This window comes from Diadema setosum, chromosome 1 (assembly GCF_964275005.1).
Source record: "Diadema setosum chromosome 1, eeDiaSeto1, whole genome shotgun sequence".
Classification (NCBI taxonomy): Eukaryota; Metazoa; Echinodermata; class Echinoidea; order Diadematoida; family Diadematidae; genus Diadema; species Diadema setosum.
This window is the reverse complement of record NC_092685.1, coordinates 49,843,039-49,865,618: the sequence shown is the minus strand read 5'-3', so window position 1 is coordinate 49,865,618 and position 22,580 is coordinate 49,843,039. Positions and strand designations below refer to the sequence as shown.

Below are 22,580 nucleotides of genomic sequence, written 5' to 3'. Positions count from 1 at the left end.
GTCACCTGAGCATTCTTTACAACACACCTGCCATAAGCAGGTCATACTTACTGTTTATACTTACACACTTGCCTCCGGGTTGTGCAAGGAGGGACAAGCGCTCACAGTATTGTTTTGTTTTTCTTTTCTTTTTTACCTCAAGCTTTTCATCATATTGTTTGAAAATCGCCCGTACAGGTTCCCGCAAACGAGCAAGGGGGAAGAAAAATGCAAAGGGAAGAGCGTTAATTCATAGAGATCTACAGATGAACAATTGAAGCGACTGAAATATCAACACACAATTTAATTTTTCTTTCCACTAATACAGTGTATTTCTAAACTTCAGTTTGCAAAGGGTATGCAATGTCCATCACTATACAATTTTGACAAGACATTGAATGTAAACATTCGTTTTTGGTAATCACGATTGTGATTAGAAAATCGCAACAGAAAAAATCGCAACAACAGAAATTGTGTTGATATTTACACGCAACAATTGCTTATAATACAGAAACAAGAGTAACACCCTAATCTCATCCCCCGCTATATGTACATTGTAATCAATACTCTAATAAGTATCAGTTATGACTGTGTCATAAATTCAGTAACAAAAGCTCAATACAAAGATAAGTTTACCAGCAGTTGTTTCTTTTCAAGGAGAAAAAAAGATTACTGCAAGGTACAATACTTCCTGTCATATTAATATCAATCTATCACATGCTCTGTAATCCATACATGACACATAAGTTTACATCATTACCTATACCAAATTTCCACTCCCTGACAAATTCACAGTTTACCACTTTGCTAAAAATGCAACTTGACTGAATTCTGTTTGCTATGAAACATTTTTTTTTTTTTTTTTTTGGGGGGGGGGATAGCAGGCAACAATTTTCTCAGTCTTTTTGCAATGTGATCTCAGGAGCTTCAGTGCAAGGACTAGAATCTCTAATAGAGAGTGCTCAAAACTTGGAATTTGGATTGAAGAGGCATGACACTTGCAATTCACATGAACAGGGCCAGCATTGGGGAGACAGGGGAGGAAATACCTTACCAGAAAGTGAAGTGAGTGAAGATACAGCTGATCCATGATCACTGCACCTAGAAGAGGAAAAAACAACCAAGTCTTTCTGAAAATCTCATGTTCATATGGATAAGAGGACCAGCATGTGAATCTAGTAGCAGAAATAACTGTGCCACATAGATCGCTTGCCATTGGGCAATTATAACAAGTACATCATGTACATGTTTCAATTATGGTTAGCTTTTGTTTTGTTTTGTTTCTGTTCATGTGTCTACCCAAGACAGAAAACGCTATGATACTATGAATGAAAAGGTGCATCTAATACAAAATAATAAAAAGTTACATCAAGTTTAACGTGCACAGCATAGAAAGACCATAACTGTAATTTTTGTGGTATTTTCTGGCTTTTCTTTTTGCTCCTTCAGATAATATGGGAAACAAACTCTCCAAATGCAAGAAAATTGAAGTGAACATGTAAGCAAATCAGACACTCTAAACATACTGCCATCAAATTCACATGTTGATCCAGGAGTCAAACTACATGTAGATCATATATTTTTTTTTTCCCCAGTACAATCTTACAAACTGCTCATTTTGATATACTGATTGTATTGCCACCAAGCACAACACTTCTAGTCCCTTTCATCATGTTAATTCATGCTGCATGAAAAAAAGAAAAAGTTTGCAATATGTAACAAAAAAAAAAAAAAAAAAAAAAAACACACACGAAAAAACTGAACATTCAACTGGACAGTAACCGACCATAATGCCCCTGCAATATTTGACAGGTGTACTGTGGGCTGCAGCATGTTAGTGACAGGATGGAGGGTTGCAACGTGGCTTATTCTGAGATGAGGCCGACAGCTTTGTCTCCCACTTCTCGTATCACAGGATTCTGGCAACCTGCACAGGAAAAAGAAGAAAAACTTCTGAAAGCAAGATTAATGAGTGCTCTTATATGAAATAAGGAAAGTGTACACAGAAGCCCTTGGCTTATTTTCTTAGGGAAACCAAAAGCAAGGCGATGAGCGTTGCTGTTGACTTCTCTTCACAATCACCATTCTGTATCTTTGCTTACATGTACATACACATGGTAGTTATTGGTACTCCGATTCAGCTTTTTCCAAGCCAGTTCAGTACATTGTATCAGTTAATGATGGCATACACAAACTGTTACACTTGATAATAAAATACATTCATATTACTGATACTACTACATCTACAGCAGATTGTACTTCTTCAAGTTCATTATTCACTGTTCTCTTAAAACCTGTCAAAACCTCTAACTTTGATTAACTGAGTCTGCAAGTCTTGTCAACATGAACTTGATGTTACATCAGTAGTAAATGGAGTCAATGCACAGTTTAAAAGTTTTGGGTAACCGACCATTTCTCATGTTCCAAAACACAATTTTGATCCACACCACGGCACTGGTTGACTTTGTAGGATGGTACCAAGTTTTTCCACAGCTGCATGACAGACAGGAACACCACGATCATGATCCAGTGCACATCTGCATCACCCTTGATGAGAAAGAACACGAATCCTCCTTGTCCTATGTGTTGTATGAATCACTGTCCATGATTTATGAGGAAAGGGTTCTTAATCTTGATTGAGACTGGGCTTCCTTTGATTTCTGACTGCACTTTGAGCAAAACTCCAGAGAAACACAGCCATCTGACACATGCAAACAGACTCCTGCTCCCTGTGCATCAAGAGAATTAACTGCAGAATGGGAATGTTCTCTCTTCACGCTTTGACTTGTGTTGGGCCGAGATCTCTCCTCATGTTTGGCAACCTTGCTCGATGGCTCGTCCAAGCAGTAGTCATGGTCACTTGGCCGATTTAGTCCCTTCCTTTTCACAGAGTTATTGTTCTCACTGTCATTGATCTCTCGTTTCTTATTCGACACCGATACCGACATTGATGAATGAAATTCCAGTCCTGTAGCCTGAATATTTGTTAGGAGCTGTGACAGAGCACTTTGATTTGCAAGCACACTTTTCACATAATTCAACTCGCGGGCCAAGACACTGACCTTCTTTCGCAAACGTCCATTCTGCTTCTTCAGGGCGTCATTTTCAGTACTCAGGAGACCGACTTTTCCCTCTAGGGTTGACAGAAGCTTCTTCTTCCTTTCTCGATTTAACTTGGCCATCACAGCATTCCTGTTGGGACCTTCCACTTCCCTGCGAATCCCATCATCGTCGATGATAGTCACCGTCGTTTTTGGCGGCTTTATTTTCCTACGCACAGACCCACCTACATGTAGGCTCGGACTCGGCGATGGGCAACGTGGTGGCGATAAAGAACTGGCGGAATCATGCGATCGCTCGCGCTTTTGCGAGGTTTTGGTTCCATCTGTTTGTCCGATTACGTATCTCAGCATCTGCTCTGGGTCCTCGTCGGAGTCATCAGATAAATTTTCTATGTCGTTTGTAAGCGAAAGAGGGGACGATCTTTCGCTCTTTGCGAACATTTCCTCGCCACCGCAAGTACCAGCGAGAGATTCTAACGCGCTGTCAGCCAATGCTTCAACGTCCACCATTTCCTCGGGTTCGACACCAGTCAGCTCGGGAAACAATTCCTCAAATTCGCTCCCGTCGTACGGCGGACTCAGGGCGCTTTCGATCATCTGGAAGGTGGAATTGGAAGAAAACATGACTGAGATTGCTGTTCTGCATAAAAAATGTGACAAATCTATGTAAATGAAACTCACAAAACCACTATAATCATGCACGATATAGCTCTTACTGCTTCCTATAAGTCGCCGTCCTAGCTAGCTCTCTGCATGTAGTGCACCTAGTGATGGGTATCTGTACTGTATTGACGTGTACGTACAAGTACGTGTGTAGTGTACAGGTGGTTACGTGGTGCGTCGAAACGTTGTCCAAACGATTTGTCATGTCTCCGCTAGGTACCACGTGATCAGTACACTGTGCCATAGTCTTGTATTCCAAAGTCTTTTTGCCTGTTCAAGGCGCATCGACCGAATGATATGAATAGAGATGTTGAAATACTCCGAGAGTATAAAAACACTTTCACTGTATGTAACTATTAAAATATCCTACATTATCATCATCAGTGCGCCAGATAGTTTTAAGTCTTCACGTACTAGCATGGTACAGAAATTTTGATCTAACTTTGCTCTGTGGATTTAGACTATTAAAAACCAAACCAAAGACAAAAAACAAGGAATATGGCACTACGTCATATCACTCGCCAGAAATAGCTTTGTGTCATCAAGGTTCGGTTCAACAAACTTATAAATGTCGTGTATTGGCTGAGCGGCTGAAAGATGTGGTTGGTTTCCCCGCTCCTCGGGACGAAGGATATCAATATTGGTGGAGATGAAAATTGGGCTTTTAACTTTTTGCAAGATACCAAGGAAACACTTATGATATAGTACAGAGCATACCATTTTAAGACAAATTCAAAGTTTATTTGCTGAAAATCAGGCTTGGAATGACTAAAACATCCAAAAACATAGTAAAACAAAGCGATCGTAATAAAGTGTGGGTCCCACACTTTATTAGAATTGCTCGTTTTTGGATATCTCAGGCATTTTAAAACCGATTTTCATCACATATAAGTTGAATTCCTCATAGAATTACATGCTCTTTCATATTTCATAAGAGGGTTCTCATTATCTCACCAAAAAAATGTTAGAAACCTGAAATTAGGTCTCAACCAAAACTATACGATCCCTTTAAGCTACAACAGTGAAACCACAGCTCTTGCATTTGTATGTTACTTATACAAAAACGGAAGTATATGACCAAATTCATGACAACTCTTTCCAGCTTCGGAAATTTTTTGTTATCATGTGGTATCTATGTTGATTTACATGATACTACAGGGACCGCGGAAACGGGGGGGGGGGGGGGGGCTGGGGGGCTGCAGCCCCCCCCCCCCCCTCCCCCCACACACACTTTTGGGTCGGAAAAAAAAATGCGGAAAAAAATCACAACCCATGAATTTTAATTGTCAAAGATTCCACCCTCAGATTCTTGCCGTCTAAGCGGGGGGGGGGGGGGGATTCTTGACCTTGCCCCACCCCCCCCCCCCACACACACACTGAAAAACGTTCCGCGGCCTCTGTACTAAGTAACCCTTTCAAGACTTCAAAGCTAACAATATTGCAGCCTGAAACATCACGAACCTCTTCTATGATAAAAGAAAAGAGGACAGATCGAGCAGTTTGTGAAATACATTGTATGTTTGAAGTTGTGGATGCGATGCCAAACATCATGTGTCAACCATGCACATACAATATTGTCCTGTCATTAACTTAGTCTTACCTGGGAGGTGGGCTTCCCACCTCCTCCCTGGCCCACATGTACTCCTCCCCCTTTTCTCCCCCTCTTTCTTGCTAAATAAATATGTCATTATAGTGGTGTGATGCTGATATATTCTGTACCTACAAAAGCATACTTTTGTCATCTTGGGAGAGCAATGCAATTGTGACAAAAATGATGACAAGTAGAGTGATGTTGCAGGATGTGTGTGTGTGTGTAATATACATATTATACACAGATATATTACAATGATATAGTTGTACATATCAACTCACAGAATGATACATACCAAAATGTGCAGAACCTAGGTACATTATATAATTCTTCTGTGCTGCAAGAGCTTATGAAGTTAAATTAAGAGCTGTGTTTGATGCTAAAGTTTGCTACAGATTAGACAATTTTTCCTGATTTCTATTAGCAAGTTATTCCAAAGTTTGGGGATGCACAGGCAAATGCTGTTTCCCAAATGTATTTCTAGATAATATATATATATATATATATATATATATATATATATATATGAGACAATGTAGATAACAGAAGATCTCGCATGAAACCGGCAGAGTTGTGAAGCTTTCGACCGTGGTCTTCCTCAGCTTTAATATCTGTTTGTGAAACGAAATATATGTTTTTGAGCATAACAAATCTGAACTCATAAACACAATATATTAGATATAAGTTGAGCATGAGTTAATAGTTACATGACATACTTGGCAATATTTTTTGGCACTTTGCAACACATTCAACAATGTATAACTGTAAATGATTGTATAGTGAGTATATGTAGCATACAAACATTAATTACAATAAAAATTATCAAACAGTTCAGATTTGTTATGCTCAAAAACATATATTTCGTTTCACAAACAGATATTAAAGCTGAGGAAGACCACGGTCGAAAGCTTCACAACTCTGCCGGTTTCATGCAACATCTTCTGTTATCTACATTGTCTCAACTATAATTTCACTTAAGATGACAGAGGCGTGCGGTAGGAATATCAGCATCATCACACTATTATATATATATATATATATATATATTGAGCAAGTTGTCCACATGTTGGTGTGATAATAAATATCATCAAAAACAAAACTGAAACAAAGTTCATGCTGTATTCACCAACAGTTTATTTCAGCACACAAATCTCCGAGCGAATTGTCAAAAATTTGTGTACTGTTGGTGAATTTTATTACAGCATGAACTGTTTCAGTTTTGTTTATGAAATATATATATATATATATATATATATATATATATATATATATATATATATATATATATACAATGTATATCTGTATACACATTGTACACGTCATATATGTGTGTGTGTGTGTGTGTGTGTGTGTGTGTGCGCATAATAATGCTGTCTGTGTGTTTCGTTGAGTGTAAGCATTGCAAATTCAGTGTTGATCTTCAGTTTCCTTCATAGATAATATCCTTGCATTTCATTATGTTATCTTTCTTGCAGGCTCGTCCATGAAATATTTGCTTATTCTTTACTGGTCTTTTTCTCTTATTTTCACATCTACTTACTACAAGATACTAACAGCATTAACTTTTAAACTTTGACTTCAAAAACAACGCATATCTGCACATACAGGTATTCAGTTTATCATACAATGGTTACTGTTGTAATGAGTTGGTATCTGGAGTATAAAAACAAGTATACTTTGTTATACCACAGGTTTGTTATATAAGGGTGTGAATAAGAAGATATCAAGAAACTTTGAACTTTGAGGCAAGACAATTAAAGTACTTTCTTATATCACATGAATGTGTAATCATGTTCTTTAATATGAGAGTCCACTGTATCACATTCACAAGATAAATGGCCTACTTTGTTACATTTTTGTACCAACTGTTACACAAGAGTTTAAGCGCCTTCAGCACACTGCTTCATAAGGGGGGGGGGGGGGGGGTATAACATGGAGAAAGTTTGTACCAGCCAAACTTTCTGGGCTCAATATGATAAATAGCATGCATTTGAAATGAAATCATTTAATTGCAACTGATTGACATTTGAAAACTTAAAATCATTTAAGTTTTTAATTCTCTCCTCTCCTGTCCTACCAACCCCCCCCCCCCCCGTCTGTCTCCCTGTAATCTATACATTTGTCAAATATTTGAAATTCTACACACAGAACTGTAGGTACAGTGTGTACGAGTGTGGATTATAGGGTTACTTGTGTTGTTATGGTTCTAAATAAGTGGATTCAGGACGAAGTAGGGCAAGAAAGTCCGTATTGTGAGTACCCTCATTGATTCTCTTTTCCCAATTTCTCTCCCTCCAAGTATACTCATACATCTAAATAACTATGAAATGATATTCCCCACAATAGGTGAACAAAAGATATAAACACACACAAATGTTCAAAAAAACAAAACCCACTGCTGCTCTGAGGAGAATTCCACACATTGCTTTTGGAAGAACAGGTCTCATCATCTGCCTTTTTCTTACATGCTGTGTGATACACAATTTATTTGGTAAAATAAAGCATTCGGTCACAATGTTAAATAAGTTCACTTAAAAACCTGGATCAGGAATGACTAATATACTCTATACACTAATGATATAATCTACACATGTCTGGTAGTACAGAAACATGAGCAAGGAACATACAATGCATGGAAATACAGTGCACTCCGTTATAATGAACATGGTTATAATGAAATTTCGGATACAGTGAAGTAAAATTCCTGTCCCGAAATTCTTATATATCTTATATATCTTATACATCTAGTATATCTGTACTTTATCTGTTCAACTATAATGAAATTTTGATCATAATGAAAGAAAACTGCTGGGCCCAAGGACTCTGTTATAATAGAAGTCAGTTGTATGATCACTTCTGTGTGTGCAAATGATCAACAGTGACTATACAGTACTAGCTCAATGACCTCATGGTCCAATTGATATACATATGTATATACATATATATATATATACTCCTAGATGGGTCATTTGGGAAACATTTCCATTTGTTTTATATGCAAATTTATTATTACATGTTCAATGGCAGTTTACGCAATGGAGACACGAAAATTGTCTCCTTAATGACCAGTTGTCTCCCTAATGAAGACACTTCCCCCCAATATGTCTCCCTAAGGTGCCAACTAGGGATATATATATATATATATATATATATATATATATATATATATATATATACATATATATATATATATATATATATATATATATATATATATATATATATATATATATATACACACATATATATATATATATATATATATATATATATATATATATATATATATATATATATATATAGATGAGAGAAAGGATGAGACGATAGACGCAGCTTGAATCCTCACAGTTTGATTTTTATTCTCAAGCTTTTGGGCCCTGCCCTTTATCAAGAGATGTGATGTATAATTTACTGAGCTGCTATCTAAGGACATACACACCTAACTTCAGCATGCCTATCTCCATCCATCATCACTAAATGTTTCCCGCAACCGGTTACCAACTGATTACTGGCTTACAACCAGCCCAAATGTAAATTATACATCACATCTCTGAATAAAGGGCAGGGCCCGAAAGCTTGAGAATAAAAATCAAACCGTGAGGATTCAAGCTACATCTATCGTCTCATCCTTTCTCTCACCTACACACTACTAAAATGCGACGGCTCAGGGGTTTAACAACTGAAAACACACCTTTCACACTCACTATATATATATATATATCTGACTTTTGTTGCCAAAGAATGCCAGCATTCTTTCATGCACAATTTCAAGCAGTCCCGGATCAAATGAAATCCTCAGAGGTGGAAATATTTTTATCCATGATTCTCTTGGTGTCATCGATCATATAAATCTTGATTTCCTCTTGCAGCTTCTCTATTTGGTCCATCAAAATGTATTGTCTTGTGTACAGCACTGAGAATTTCCCTCAGGGTTTCCAGTCTGGGCATGGTATGCTGTATGGAGTAAATATGCAATCATAATAACACAATATTTCATTAGACCAAAGAATAATAATCATACTAGCGAACATTTGCATAAGAGTTTTTGTTGAGCAGTAATTTCACTCTTTAGTGCATTGGTATATTTTTTGGTTTAAAATATATGCAAACCTTAGCTTGATGTCATGTAATTCCAACAAAATAGAAGAAAGAACATGAGTAAGCACACATTACATTAAAAAAATGCAAGAAAAAAGAGTAAACAAACAAAAACTTTCAAGGATGTTGAGTGCAAGTAAAAGTCAGATGGAAAAAGTTAATACTTGTGCTGCTTTGTTTCCTCAATCTTCCATTTCCTCAAGCCAATAGCTGCAGTCATTATACCTAAAATCAACAATCAATCACAGACACCACACAAATATGGTGAATTTTAGACTATCCTTCAAAATATGACTGTGAAATTCTGCTTATAGATACAACCCTTGCATCAAATATCCAACGATGAAATACATGTAGATCATTTCTTAAGATGTGTAAATAAACAATTTTGTGCTGCTTACTGTAAAACAAGGAATGTTTGTGAAAATTTTATGCAGTGACTTGTTTTACAGTAAATAATATCTAATCAAGCAGCCTTCTAATCCTAATCTCATTCACCACAGTCTTTGCCTCCTCACCAAAAATACAGGAACGATGGAATCTGGCCGTCTACTGTCCCGAGTCTTTCTCAGCAGCACAGCAACATAATACACAACTTTGTGCTGAAAACAAAAACAAAAACAAACCAACCACAGAAATTCTTAACATTCATTCAACCTGAAGAAATGCACATTTGTTATGGAAAAAAATAACTCAAATACATGTACATGTATGAGTAAACAACATTCATCATCAGAAGAAAAGTATTATACGATGTTTATTAACCTCCCATGTGCACAGTGAATTGGTACAAAACATTTGCAGCCCCGTTTTAAAGATCTATACACACAATTCTCAACACGCTGGACTCAGTAAATGCAGAGATTCAATGTGTCTACCTGTACATTGAAATAACTTTCCAAGGTGATTTCTGCTACAATCCTTTGGTTAAGATCTGAAGATCTTGAGCAAGTTATCCGGCAATAGTGATTGTATAGACCTCGTCAGTGGCAGATCCAGAGGGGGGCACACCGGGCGCGCACCCCCTCTTTATATTTTGTTAAAACAAAAGAAATAAAAAGAAAAAAAATGGGGGGGGGGGGTCATGTGCCCCCCTTTGATTTTTTTTAAAGGCGCCTCCCCTTTACAAAATTCCTGAATCCGCCCCTGCTGGTAAACCACTTATAATATCAGAACACTTCACTTGACTCCAATAAAGCCAATCAAATGAGATAAAAGATGCACACTGTCCTAGTCACTAATACTGAGTCCTCCCACTCAATTGTTTAGATCCTCTCAAGTCTCTGAATGCAGAACACATTTTATATCGCAGTAAAATCAGTGTTTTGTGATTTTTGTTTTGTTTTTGTTTAAATGGATGCTTCCAGTTTAGTAGCGATAACTACATATAATGTAATCTTCCCAACAGGTTCACAGCAGTACTGTATATAAAGTTATATTATCCCTAATGTGAACCATGCGCATTCTTGCAAAATTGGCATGGTACAATTTTGTCACCTTACCATTGTCACTGCCTCATGAATGATAACATCATGCACTGCTTCAAGCGGAATGAACTTTGTGGCCTGGCGACCAGTGTAACACTCGGATGAAATCTGGAGGCCTAGTGAGGTGATCAGTAATAGAGATTCTGCAAAATGAATAAACAAAAAGAGTCACAACAAAATGTGAAGTTGCATGAAAGGGCTGGGAAACAATGAACGGGGGTGCAGAAAAAAACAACCAAAATACATAATAGCTAGAATGCCACTTCAATGTACTAAATCAAGAAATATTTACAACCGTATAAACAATGAAACATTACAGGCAAAAGCTTTGATCTTTGATAATTAACCTGCAAAATTCTGTACTTAATAACCAAAACAATGAAAAACACGAGTTGCATTATTATGCGATATGGATGTTCCATTTCTTTTGTGCAAAGGAATACACACCTTTGGAAATTAAGACGAAGTGTAGATAGAGGAACAGACATCCAATGGACAATGCAGCAATAATACAAGGCTTCCAGGTCTGTATAAATATAATAATATATAATATAATAAAGATGATACAATGCTGAATACATGTATGTTATTATGAGCAAATTTTCTTAATGATGAACAATTCAATGCTCTAAGAAGTGATACTTACAGATAGAGGAACCAAAACAAATCAAATCAGTAAGACTGAGAGAGCAACAGAAACAGTATGACTGTAAAAAGTCAGATATTCAGAAATTAAATGTCTGGGAACTTTGTTATTGATGAAAAAACAACAACAACCCACTGCATTCAAATGTTTATTTGTCACATTGTGTTCAGATGAAATCTACATTGCAGACAAGGTCTATTTCTTCATTTACATTAAATTCTATGGGTGGCGTGGTCATTTGATAAAGATTACCATGGTACTACTTGGCAGTGTTCACAAAAATTTTTTGTCAACATACATACCAGTACAAATTTTATAATTCGACATTGTGATTGGTTTCTATAAGTGATGTTTATAAAGCTTGTGCACCCAGCATGAAAGGCAAAAGCCTTCAACATTAGAAGAGATCCTTCCAAAAAGGTGCCAAATCTATTTTTTATCAAATTGGACTATTTGACAGCAATGTAATCATTTTTAGTATTCCCACACAGTAAACTCTTGAGTAAGTCTTCACAGTAGTGAAATTCTTGTGAGAATAAAAGCTGAATATTGTTCCAAAAGGTGCTAAACCCAGCAGGATCCAATCAGAAGCTTGTGTGCTGGCTTGACGGAAACTTTGTCCCAGAGCAAGGCCAGCTAGGCTGGCTACTAGCTACTACACTTAAGTTTACAAATACAATGTATTCCTGCCTGTGCAGCTTTTTCAAACGACCCATGTTATGATTACCTGATCATTGTCTGTAAAATAAAATGATTTGTTATCTATGATTCTATCTAAATAACTGTAAGGATCCACATCATGGCCATACTCATCTAGTTAGACAGTCTACAGAATCTATAGGACTATAGTAACTGCGACCAGCCCCAACGCGTACAGCGTTGGGGCTGCGCCGTTTTCGCATTCAGATCTTAATGTTGTAGTCTCTTGTACAAAACGGGTGCCGTTCCGGCGCTATATTTCCTTTATTTTTCAACAAAAACTACTAGGAATACTTACATGGGTCGATTAAACCTAAATGATTCCAATCGGCGACTGTTTGATGCATTTCATTGCTTATGATGCAGAAAATGTCTTATAAGGCGAATTACCTTCAGCTCACCGATGCTCACTAAACTCACAATAACTTGCACAAGCAAGCGCACAAGGTGAGCTGAAGACAATTCGCCTTATAAGACAACATTTTCTGCATCATAAGCAATGAAATGCATCAAACAGTCGCCGATTGGAATCATTTAGGTTTAATCGACCCATGTAAGTATTCCTAGTAGTTTTTGTTGAAAAATAAAGGAAAGATAGCGCCGGAACAGCACCCGTTTTGTACAAGAGACTACAACATTAAGATCTGAATGCGAAAACGGCGCAGCCCCAACGCTGTACACGTTGGGGCTGGTCGCAGTTAGGACTATAGTAAATATCATTATATGGGCTGCACAGAGCTAGAGACTATCTTGGGTGAGAGTGAAAGTAAAATTAGAAACTTATTATTTTGCGTTTTGAAGCGAGTATGAATTTGAGACGTTAAAAACTAACCATCCACAAATATCCCGCACATGTTGCGACCAACACTGTCAGGACACAAACAGACAACAATGTTTTGGCCCTTTCTATGTTGGAGGTAGCAACCACCGAGATTTCACGAACTGTCATTTGTCTAAACCGTTCTGATCCATATCTTCTTCGTACACCACCTCCAGTTCCGTGTTATGCATGCTGGCATCGATGCTCACTTTTATCTCACTATTATGAACATTTCGTCGAATAACGTTCTTCTCTCGAGAAAGTGAAGCCATAGCTAGCAGATCATGATTTTCCTTTGTCAAAGATGAACAAGGGTTACTGTAGCCTTACTGCCGCAGTGCAGAGCCATGGACTGAAAAGGGGGGATGAGATATGAGTGAGCACCACACAGAAACAAAGTAATGGGACTGTACACGCATGGCCACCACTCGAACATCCATATCCGGCGTTTTCCGGGTTTACTTGCTAAACAGGTGCAGCGCCCTCACTCGTTGTTTACATCGCACCTGAGCAACCAACAACCCCCCCTTGCGGTACGATGACGGTTGTTGGTAGAGATTGATGTTCGTTCCTGGATTAGATGGAAGCCAGTTATTAATTGCATCGTTCCAGGCAGATAATTGAATTTGGATACCATGTCGGCGAAAAATGAATTACCGGGGGTAAAGGCTGCAATCCAGCGCTTGCAGGAGCTAGGTAATATACCATGATGATACGGCATGCATGATCATACATGACACTCAGTGCTCGTACTACGCATAAGAAGTCTACGTAGTGTATGCGAAGCACTGAGTGAAGTGCAATTTGGATTAGCATAGGCAATAGCATAGGAGTAGTTGCCAGAGAACATTGGCAGACCACAACATACATGTAGGGCTGGACCTACTACTAATCGACCGCCTAATGTTTATTTGCTTGATAAGAATATTTAACACTGAAATTCACGTAAAAAACTTGACCTACGTGATTGATAAAATCCAGCTCTATCAAATGATTCACTTTAAATCGCTACCATAACAGTTAACACCTCAAGTGTCACCAAAATGCTACAAGAGCTTGATTGGACCACTCTGGAACAGCGCAGAGAAAATGACAGGCTAATTATGATGTACAAAATACACAATAATCTTACTCCTCTTTCAGCACAGGACTATATTATCAAACAGGCTACTCAGTTAACGAGAGCCTCGCAACCACACTCCTATCAGGTACCATATTCGAGAACTGAATCGCATCGCCATTCGTTCTTCCCAAGAACTGTAAGGAACTGGAATTCCCTGTCGTCAGACATTGTTTCTGCGCCATCTGTGGGATCATTTCGAAACCGTCTAACGGTTGATCACAGTGGCTAGTTGTTTTCGTCAAATTTTCTATGACGTGTGCTTGTAAATATCTGTAAATAAATTGTATTATAATGTAAATAGCACCAGTCTGCAAGAATCTTCAGGCTATTGAAGGAGGCAGACTTAACCAGAAGAAGAAGAAGAAGAATGCCGTTGTTCCCTTTTCGATTCGAAGTTTCAGTGCAAAAATATCGCCGACGAACTTGCGTGGCCTCGTTTCAGCTCCCCGCAGTAAATCGCGTTTTTAGGATCGACCGCTGATTTTGCATTGACAATGCACGTAAACCGAGTTGTATTGAACACCGTGTTGTACGAAGCTTTTTAGAAGCCTTTTAGAAACTTCCATAGACATTACATTGTGCTGTCATTACGATTCGGTGAAAATATTCATGCGAAATTTTGTCCTTGATTAAAACCATTAATGAACAGTGAATTATCGCGTTTTCCCACACCATCCTAATCTACATTCAAAGCCAATCCATCTTTTATGTGCTTTGCGCGCAGAAAAGTGCGTACTAAGTGTTCAGTGCGCGAATTATACGCGGTCGGTTTCAATAAGGGTGGTCGATATGTAGCAGGGCTACTATACCTGGCAGCTGGTACGTTGTAGACTCTAGATTTTCTACTAGATAGATTGTGACAGGGACTGAAGACATGGGCCAAATGTTGTATGTTGAATGGTCATGAAAAATTGTCTTTATCTGGATTGCACTAAGCAAATGCTAAGAAAAGGACTGGTTGGAGCAAATTAGACCTCATTTTTAGATCTAAATTCTAACAAAGTTATTTCTTTTAACATATCATTAAGTATTAAGGTCATCATACTCATAGAATGGATAGAGAAGATAGGCCTGACGTTAGGCCTATGACATACACGTGTAGAAGAGAAGCCATGTATTGTAGATTTCTAAATATTTTAGAGTCAAGGCCCAAGGGCCGGAGTAAAGTTACGCTGTTTGTATCGATTTTTAAATGATTATTAGATCTAAATAACGTGTTATTTTTGGCCAAAATATCATCCTCTGTGGGAATTCACAGCCTAAAAAAAAAAAAAAAAGCGTCCAATGATACAATCAACTCTCCTACTTATTTCAAAGCATACAATTTGTAGTCAATAATCAGAAAAAGGGGATTGCAATTAGAAGAATCTTGATTTTACTTACAGCTAGGTAAATCTCCAACTACTACATGTTGTACATGACTCTAGACATCTATTCTATGACTTTTTTTTTTTTTTTTTTTTACGTTACAGCATACCCCAATGTACAATGTGCAATGTACAACTTAGTGTACAATATTAGTAGGGTCTACAACAAATATGTTCCTACATTTTACCTGCATACAGACATCTTTTTTTTTTTTTTTTTTTCTACTTAATGATAACTAATCAATATTTTGCTGTCAAACCTGAGGCAAAATCTTGGTGTGTATGAGATGTTGGATATGCGTAAACCTTGATACTTTTTGACTTGTTGAGTTGGTCTTAGCAACTACAGTACCTAGTCAAATTTTTGTCCATGAATTGAACATGCAACGTTAGTGTTCTGTTCTAGTTAGCCCATCACTTACTTGTACCGTAACTTAGTGTTAGTCGGTCTGTGCACAGGCTATTATAGTTAGTATAAGAATTTGAGAATCTCATACTAAATGCCTAGGTGAAATGGAAAGTGAGCAGCTTGATACACAATCATGTATTACAATACAGTGTATGTACCTTTTGTAGATTACACTTGTTGACTTAGACTTAGAGATGACATTTGCATGAATCACAAACTGTGTATTTCAACTTCTGCAAACAGCTGCTCGCATGAAGACAGATGAGTTTGGCTTCAGGGATAATGATGTCACAATGATTGATCGGGTGACGGAGGCCATCAAAGAATTGGTGAGAAAATTTATTCTTTTTTTGCTTTGCTAACCTACTCTTTCAGTCTCATTGGCCTGAATTCACGAAGGTGGTACAAATGAAACCATGGTTTAAACCATGGACAAAAACTATGGAGAGAAATTAGTCATTTCGTCAATGAAATTATTATTTTGCAATGAAATGACAACATTTTGTTGCTAAAAGAACATTTCGTCCACGAAATGATAATTTCGTTATTGACACGGTCATTTTGGCGACGAAATGACCAATTTCGTAACGAAATGTTCCGTGCAACACTTGGCGCTCCATGGTTTTTGTCCATGGTTTAAACCATGGTTTCATTTGTACCACCTTCGTGAATTCGGGCCTATGTGACTGAATAGCAGGTCTGCAGGTTTGATTGGTATAACACAGGCTTTGCCATTGTGCAGGGGGCCACAAAAAGCTGTAATGTCCATATGTGTTGTTGTTTTGGTTTTAATGACATGTATCACTCAGGATTGAGTATCTACGCCAGGTTCCTTCTTTTATTATTTTTCATTTGCTTTTTTTTTTTTTTTTTTTTTGGGGGGGGGGGAGTCGAATTGGTGTTCCAATCAACCCCCTCCCCCCAAAAAAAAATGTAAATACTGCTATGATGTTTATCAAATATTTGTACATGTATGTTGTACATTTTTTGAGAGGAAAAAAAAAAAAAAGAAAAAGAAAACTATTGGGCAATGACAGTAATGGAGAGCAACTGATTTGAGAAAATGTGAAGCAAGTTGGACAAATCATGATCTTTACTTGAACTTTAAAATATCAAAACGTCCACCACCAACATGATTTACATATTGCTGTGTATCATGATCTTACATCCTTGCTGCATTTTTCTGTAGATCTCTGGGCAAATTGATGTGTGTGTGTGTGTGTGTGTGTGTGTGTGTGTGTGTAAGGTATCACATGAAATTACACTGTAGTTGAACTGTGTGGCATTTAAATGATACGCTGATCATTGTAATCATCAAAACTACTAAAGGTCCATTAGTAGCTAATTAATAAAAAAGTACTTTGGTTGTAGCTGATTATTCATCATTTGATGATATCCTTGGGAATTGACAACTCTGTAGATGTTTTTCTTCACTGATCAATTGAGCTGTTTGTATGTACCTCAGGGAATGTAATTTATTGGGAGTGTTTGCCATATTCATAATTGTTTTTGCAAAGGGATGAGAGCAGACAGAGAGCACTGCTCAGTCACAGCCCATACAAATTGTGCATCGAGACCTTCATTTAGCAAGGACACAGTGCCTACACCACACTGTATCTGTTGACATCAGTGTGGCAACATATGCGATACTGTAACAGAGATAGGAAGGGCAATTTTCAAGGCTACTTTAGATCGAACTGTAAGTACACATTTGTATGACAGAATGTATGATACTTTACTTGACTGATGATTGATCTGTAACCTTCTTGATGTAATTCTTTCCTTGTTACCCTTTGGTCTATCATAGGGACATTAGACTCTATTCCCCAGCTGCCATCTGATTGATTACTGTAAAAGTGGATATTTTTGCATGAGTAATTTTTCTCGCTCTGCAAAGTAAGATCAGTTTTGCGTGTTTTTAATTCCGTGATATCAAGACATTACATAGTGATAGCTTGTAGTGTATGACAAACAAAATTACTTTTATGCTTTCATTTTCACGCTAGTTTCTGGTTACGCGAAATGCATGAAAATTTCGACTGTCACAGTAATAGCATCAGTTTATAGAAATATCCAGACATTCAACCAAATATATAATCCATTGTTTTGGTGTGTGTGTGTGTGCTTGTGTGTTTTTAAGAACACAGTGATGGTAGTGCTGGGACTATAAAAATGATTGTATACTGAAGGGGGGTGCAAGTTAAAGGGATGTTAAAGGTTTGGTTGAGAGGGGACTTCAGGTTTCCAACTTTATTTTGTGAGATAATGAGAAATCTCCTATAAAATATGAAAGAGTAATGTCATTCAAAGGGGGATTCAAAGTTTATTTTGTGATAGTTGGTTTTGAAAATGGCTGAGATATCCAAACAGAAATCCTAATAAAAGGTAGGACCAATCGTTTATTATGATCGCTTTGTTTTAATTTGTTTTTGGAAATCTTAGCCATTTCAACACCAACTTTCTTCAAATAAACTTTGAATTTCTTGTAGAATTATATGCTCTGTAACATTTCACAAGTGGTTTCTTAGTATCTCGCAAAAAGTTAAAAGCTCATTTCTCATCTCAATCAATGCTATACCATCCCTTTAAAGTTAGCACCTTATAACCTGATAGCCAGGATATTAAATGGTGTCTTCTCCCACCTACTCATGTGCTGCAGGATGCGGAGCGGATAAATCTTCACATGCTCCTGGAGACGGAGACTATAAACTCCAGCATCCTCAGACATCAGCTCCAGTTCTTCCCTGATCAGATCAAGAAGGAGATCATGGCTGCTGTGGATTCAGCCCGGCAGTCTAATGCTGACCAGCTTAAGGACCTTCAGGTGAGTTTAGACAAGTTTCCCTGCCATGTGCCAGTGATTAGATGGGTGTGGCTTGAGGAGCTTTCAGTAGCAGTGTGTCATTGTAATAAATGTCCTTACTCTGAACTACAGTATGCAACAATTTATTGTGCCTTTTTCAATTACTGTCTCATTTTGAAAGAAACATTCTTTTACATCAAAATTCTTGAGTGTATTTTATGTTGGTTTGATTATCATAATCAATGATATTTTTATTATTATCATTATTATTATTGTTGTTTTGATAATAATAATAATAATAATAATAATAATAATAATAATAATAATAATGATAATAATAATAATAATAATTATTATTATTATTATTATTATTATTATTATTATTATTATTATTATTATTATTATTATTATTATTATTATTATTATTATTATTATTATTATTATCATTAATGCACCCTTCTGCACCCTTCAATCATGAAAATAAAAGGACAATCCATTCTTCCAACATGGAAAGAAAATAACCTCTCATGAAACCAAGTTTGTATGTAAATATTTATTGCAGTTTCTGACTGCACCAAGCCATAGGGATGGTACAGTATTGGTGGAGATGAGAATTGGGCTTTTAACTTTTTTGCGAGATATCAAGAAAGCACTTATGATATAGGACAGAGCATACCATTTTAAGAGGAATTCAAAGTTTATTTGATGAAAATCAGGTTTGGAATGACTGAAACATCCAAAAACAAAGTAAAACAAAGCGATTGTAATAAGTGTTGGTCCCACACTTTATTAGAATTGCTCTTTTTTGGATATCTCAGCCATTTCAAAACCAATTTTCATCAAATAAATGTTGAATTCCTCATAGAAAGACATGCTCTTTCGTATTTCATAAGAGGTTTCTCATTATCTCACCAAAGAATGTTAGAAGCCTGAAATTAGGTCTCAACCAAAACTATACGATCCCTTTAACTCTGTCCATCATGAGGACTTTGGACAGTGTGTGTGTGTACAACACTTTGAAGTTTTCTGTACCAATAGGCTCTCAAAGCACGCAAATGGTTATGGCACCAAAAGCAGAATGTTGAGATATATATCTTTAAACATTTAGAAGGGCATAACACAAAAGTTTATCACTAAATTAATTTTCCAGTGATAATGTTGAAGATCTGTTTTCTATGTGAATCCAGTATCCTCATAGTAAAAGTAGGTCCTGTACCTACTCTTCAGTAGATGTGTGTCTACAATTGTAAGATCTGCATAGAAATTAACCCATTGAGGGCGAGTCCCGAGTATACTCAGGCAGGCATCTATGGGTAATGCATGTTGTAGCAAAATCAGTCCGTCCTCAATGGGTTAAGGGATAGTGTCTCAGGGGTCTTTATCCATTCACTCATTTTCTTTTCCAGTCCTGTGTATTGTCTGTAAATATTAGAAACTACAGATCAAAGGCACTGCTTCATAAGGCATCTTAATTTACATTTTGAATTATATATGTTGACGTGGTATTCTCAATCCAGGATAAATTGGAATCATTAAATCAAGACATTGAGGACCTGGAAGAGAGACACAGAAAGTTCAGCAAGGGGAACGCAATACTGGCGTAAGTATCAACTCCACTGTTTATTTCACTAGAACTTTTAATTTGCTAGTACAATGTGTACATGCAAGTTTGTTAGTTTGTTCTTTTACTGTATTTAAAACCAGATTCTCTGAAATACGCATACTGTAAAACTAGAAACATTCACTGCATGAAACTTTATCGAATCTTAGCTACTTGCGAAATTCAAAAAAATTTCTGTTGTTACAGTAGCCTTATGACACTTTTTTTTTGTATGAGCAATACTACCACAGCATTGCACAGTACTGTTATTTTAAGCGTGACTAGAATTAACATGAAGTGTTGTAGCAACAGTCACATGATATTTATTTGTTGTTATGATTGTAGCTATTTTTGTAAACTCAAAGAGATATTGGACAATTGAGCTTGGAAATCTTTTTACCCTTGAGTCTTGCAGCAAACAAAATCGCATTGCTCTAGGAATAAATAAGGAATGATGAATAGATGTGGTATATAATTATGTGTCTTTAACCATCATGTTCATCCAGCTTGCCCCGTTGTTACACTTGTACATTGTATTGAAATTCATTTCTGATCAGTTGTTTTGTGGATTACATTAACTTCACAATGCTCTTTTAATCTTCTTAAGTTCACCGAGATAGTGATTTCATTGAGATTACTTGCTGAGTTTCATTTGGTGTCAAAATAGAGGCAGAAATCGATCCTGTGAGCAATATCGTACAGAGTGTGCTGCCATAGCCATTCATTGCTATGGAGACTGTTTGTAAACAGCCTCACCCTGTGCACACATGGTTTGAACCCAAGTTATAACCAAAGATTGTGACATCATCACCATGGTATTCTGTGCTAATTGTGGTTTCATCTATTTTCTGTTCCTATCTCAGTCCAGAGAGAGATATGGTAAGAGCACAGCATGAGGAGGTCATCTCACAGCTGAATCAAAGACTAGCAGACAAAGCAGGGTGAGTCTGATTCTTGCCAAGTATGTTCATTCCACTGGGGATCCCTCACTTCTACAGCACCCTCACAGTCCTCTGACAGAACAACAACAACATTATCATCATCATCATCAACAACAACAACAACAACAACAACAACAACAACAACAACAACAATGATAATAATAATAATGACAATGATAACAACAACAACAACAAACATTATAAATGTATTACACCTGTTTTGGTAAGAACAGGCCAAACAGAAGCATAATGTTTTCATGCGAAAGGGTCCAAGATTTGAGATCTGTTATGTTTTTGTGATGCAGTTGCCATGTGCACATTAGATTCAGGAATATTGGTAATTCTTATTAAAGGAATCTACAAAGGGAAAAAATATTTATTATACAAAATATTGTCTTTGTATCAACTAGCACACTATGCATTATAGAAACATGGTTCATGTTGATACTCGATAGATATGACATGCTACCAAGACTGTAATTAGCAGATGTGCCTGACACTGGCAGTTTCTGCCTCTGCTTTGCAGTGTTTTCCCTTTTATGATTTTTAAAGAGATTTTATCTCCAAAATTTTAAGATGGGCATTGTTTGAAATGTGCTCGTCTACTTCCAATGTGTGTAACATAATGGCAGGTAACCCCTAAACAGCATGAAATATGTTTTCATACCTGTCAAAAGAAATAAGTGCAAGACATAGCTGTGATGTAGGCCATTTTATGAGGATCGGCATCTAATTCATCATTTGACAATGTCTAATTTAGAGTGCAGCTTACCCAGCAAGTCAGTCCATTAGTCAGAGGCATGTGGCATATGAGCAGTGGTTGTCAAAAAACATTGTGATAGATAATTATAAGAATGAATTAGACTGAATTACAGTTCAGTTGTGGATGATGATGAGAGATGATCTGGCATATTTTTATGATATATTTTACGTCCCTTCTTTTCCTTCTCTTTACTTCTCCAGGAAGCAGATTATGTTGAATGAAACCAGAGATCGTCTCCGAGAAACAAATCAGAAGGTATTGATGCTTCAACAATTTAATTTAACAAGAATGATTTTGTTCCAAACTGTATGTGATATTTGTATTTTCATATCATATGATATATATAAATCAAGAAATAAACTAGTAATGCATTTTTTTTGCCAATAAAGAATGAGTTTATTGTACTTCCTCAGGAGTCTCGACGTGGAATGACGGTACCAAAACACAAATTTAACATGAAGAGCGTGCACTCATATACAGACTTATATATATATAAATGAATATATATATATATATATATATATATATA

At 36.9% G+C, this 22,580-nt stretch overlaps 3 protein-coding genes across 6 annotated transcripts in view; 1 reads left to right on the top strand and 2 right to left on the bottom strand.

The window, feature by feature from the left end:
* Nucleotides 1-1,045: 1,045 nt before the first annotated feature.
* Nucleotides 1,046-3,768, bottom strand: LOC140231758 (uncharacterized). 2 transcript variants are annotated; one of them, XM_072311919.1, is made up of 3 exons: nucleotides 3,042-3,768; nucleotides 1,766-1,906; nucleotides 1,046-1,080 (listed from the first exon to the last, which is right to left on the bottom strand). In XM_072311919.1, the coding sequence occupies exons 1-2, from the start codon at nucleotides 3,663-3,665 to the stop codon at nucleotides 1,889-1,891; spliced, it is 642 nt and encodes a 213-aa protein (XP_072168020.1). In that variant the 5' UTR covers nucleotides 3,666-3,768; the 3' UTR covers nucleotides 1,046-1,080; nucleotides 1,766-1,888. The 2 variants fall into 2 exon arrangements, with proteins under 2 accessions (XP_072168020.1, XP_072168013.1); XM_072311912.1 differs by having other exon boundaries at nucleotides 1,766-3,768.
* A 4,949-nt stretch (nucleotides 3,769-8,717) lies between these two features.
* Nucleotides 8,718-13,555, bottom strand: LOC140236770 (phosphatidylinositol N-acetylglucosaminyltransferase subunit H-like). Of its 2 annotated transcripts, XM_072316703.1 has the most exons (5): nucleotides 13,058-13,555; nucleotides 11,328-11,406; nucleotides 10,896-11,023; nucleotides 9,912-9,995; nucleotides 8,718-9,249 (listed from the first exon to the last, which is right to left on the bottom strand). In XM_072316703.1, the coding sequence occupies exons 1-5, from the start codon at nucleotides 13,172-13,174 to the stop codon at nucleotides 9,130-9,132; spliced, it is 528 nt and encodes a 175-aa protein (XP_072172804.1). In that variant the 5' UTR covers nucleotides 13,175-13,555; the 3' UTR covers nucleotides 8,718-9,129. The 2 variants fall into 2 exon arrangements, with proteins under 2 accessions (XP_072172804.1, XP_072172813.1); XM_072316712.1 differs by lacking the exon at nucleotides 11,328-11,406 and having other exon boundaries at nucleotides 13,058-13,177.
* Nucleotides 13,556-13,565: 10 nt separating this feature from the next.
* The window catches only part of LOC140236753 (coiled-coil domain-containing protein 175-like), a 35,139-nt gene continuing 26,124 nt past the window's right edge, over nucleotides 13,566-22,580 (top strand). For both annotated transcript variants that reach the window (XM_072316692.1, XM_072316685.1), the window contains exons 1-6: nucleotides 13,566-13,741; nucleotides 16,188-16,273; nucleotides 18,604-18,768; nucleotides 20,265-20,347; nucleotides 21,211-21,288; nucleotides 22,252-22,306. In XM_072316692.1, the coding sequence (XP_072172793.1) occupies nucleotides 13,681-13,741; nucleotides 16,188-16,273; nucleotides 18,604-18,768; nucleotides 20,265-20,347; nucleotides 21,211-21,288; nucleotides 22,252-22,306 (528 nt within the window). In that variant the 5' untranslated portion in view covers nucleotides 13,566-13,680. The remainder of the gene's footprint in view (nucleotides 13,742-16,187; nucleotides 16,274-18,603; nucleotides 18,769-20,264; nucleotides 20,348-21,210; nucleotides 21,289-22,251; nucleotides 22,307-22,580) is intronic.

Excerpts from the sequence above, each read along its gene's own strand:
- LOC140231758 (XM_072311912.1), bottom strand. The coding sequence starts at position 3,665 with ATGTTTTCTTCCAATTCCACCTTCCAGATGATCGAAAGCGCCCTGAGT.
- LOC140236770 (XM_072316703.1), bottom strand. The coding sequence starts at position 13,174 with ATGACAGTTCGTGAAATCTCGGTGGTTGCTACCTCCAACATAGAAAGG. Across the intron at positions 9,996-10,895 it reads TTCATGAGGCAGTGACAATG|CACAAAGTTGTGTATTATGT; the intron begins GTAAGGTGACAA and ends TTTTGTTTTCAG. Across the intron at positions 9,250-9,911 it reads CCATCGTTCCTGTATTTTTG|CATACCATGCCCAGACTGGA; the intron begins GTGAGGAGGCAA and ends TACTCCATACAG.